Here is a 1,328-nt window from a genome sequence, read left to right as displayed (position 1 = left end):
CAGAAAGCTCTCAGATTTCATCAAAAATATCTTAATTTGTGTTCCCAAGATGAATGAAGGTCTTACGGATTTGTAACAACATGAGGGTGAGTAATGAATGACAGAATTTTCCTTTTTGGGTGAACTGTCCCTTTAACAAGCACAATCTAAGAATCTTTCATTTTCATCTTATCACTCCAAAAAAAGTTTTGAAGTAGATTCAGTATTTTTTCTTATTTATGTTACAACCAGGTGCTGCGTGTCAGTGACTCCCCAGATCTGTCCTGCCTGTTTGGGAGAGACTTGAGATACTCTAGATGCCGAATAGCATCTTCTTGGTTGTGCCTTACATAGTACACTAAATAGGATATAACCATTGTAAACCAGCCAAACATTGTTATTAGCATAGCAAAGTCAGTGGTCCTCCGGAGTGCTGCGCAGAAGTCAAGATCAGTCGCTACCAGGATGAAGGGCATACCTTGAGCTCCCAACTCCTCAGGTTCAGAAGTGTTGCACACCACCTCAGCGAGGGAGGAGGGATCTAAGAGCAGCTGTGGCATAGCCAGCTGCAGACGGCAGTCACATAGCCAGGGGTTATGAGAGAGGTTAGTCTGGGCTCTGAGGTCGCCAAACGCCTCGGGGTCCAGTGTCTCCAGCAGGTTAAAAGAAAGGTCCAGGCTGCTTAACGAGTCCGCTTGGCCTCGAAAGGCTCCAGGCTCCAGATGGACCAACCTGTTGTGGGAAAGATCTAGTCTGAACAGCAGTGGGAGCCCTATAAATGAATCAGATGGTATGGTAAAAAGCAGGTTGTTGTCTAGGTATAGATGTCGTGTGTTGTTCGGAAGGCCATGTGGCACCGCAATTAAGTTCATGTCTCTACAACGGACCATCAGCCCACTGTCGACACTCTCTGAGCAGAAGCAGCTCTCTGGGCATTCTGCATGGTGGGACTCTGACATGCACACATCCAAGATGTGCAGAAGAAGCATGAAAGTGAGAGAAAGGCAGCTGGCCAAAGCATGACCCTCCCAGAGGAAGCTGAACATCAGGAGGAGGAAAAGCACACCAGCTTAAGACTCCAAAAACAAACAGGAAACAGGAAGAAAACAACAAGTCATTACAACTGACACCCTGCTATCATTATGCTTGCTGATTGCGGAGTTATTTTGAGGATAAATGGGCCCTTTTGTGAGGTTAATTACTATCAAGCAACTGATGGTTTTCTTACGACACAAACTTGCCTGTATTTTTTCATTTGTACAGGATGAATAAGAAATAATAATAGAAAATGATTGGTACACATCTAATTTGTATATACAGGTGCATCTCAATAAATTAGAATGTCGTGG

At 44.4% G+C, this 1,328-nt stretch overlaps 1 protein-coding gene across 1 annotated transcript; it reads right to left on the bottom strand.

Annotated features, from left to right (window-relative positions):
* Nucleotides 1-221: 221 nt before the first annotated feature.
* Nucleotides 222-1,025, bottom strand: LOC107580648 (leucine-rich repeat-containing protein 3B-like). Its single transcript, XM_016266319.1, has one exon. It carries the CDS (start codon nucleotides 1,023-1,025, stop codon nucleotides 222-224), a length of 804 nt encoding a protein of 267 aa, XP_016121805.1.
* Between the last annotated feature and the right edge of the window lie 303 nt (nucleotides 1,026-1,328).

This window comes from Sinocyclocheilus grahami, unplaced genomic scaffold, assembly GCF_001515645.1.
Source record: "Sinocyclocheilus grahami isolate Dianchi unplaced genomic scaffold, SAMN03320097.WGS_v1.1 scaffold38581.1, whole genome shotgun sequence".
NCBI lineage: Eukaryota > Metazoa > Chordata > Actinopteri > Cypriniformes > Cyprinidae > Sinocyclocheilus > Sinocyclocheilus grahami.
Note: the sequence above shows the minus strand (reverse complement) of the source record. Positions and strands in the feature narration are given on the sequence as shown.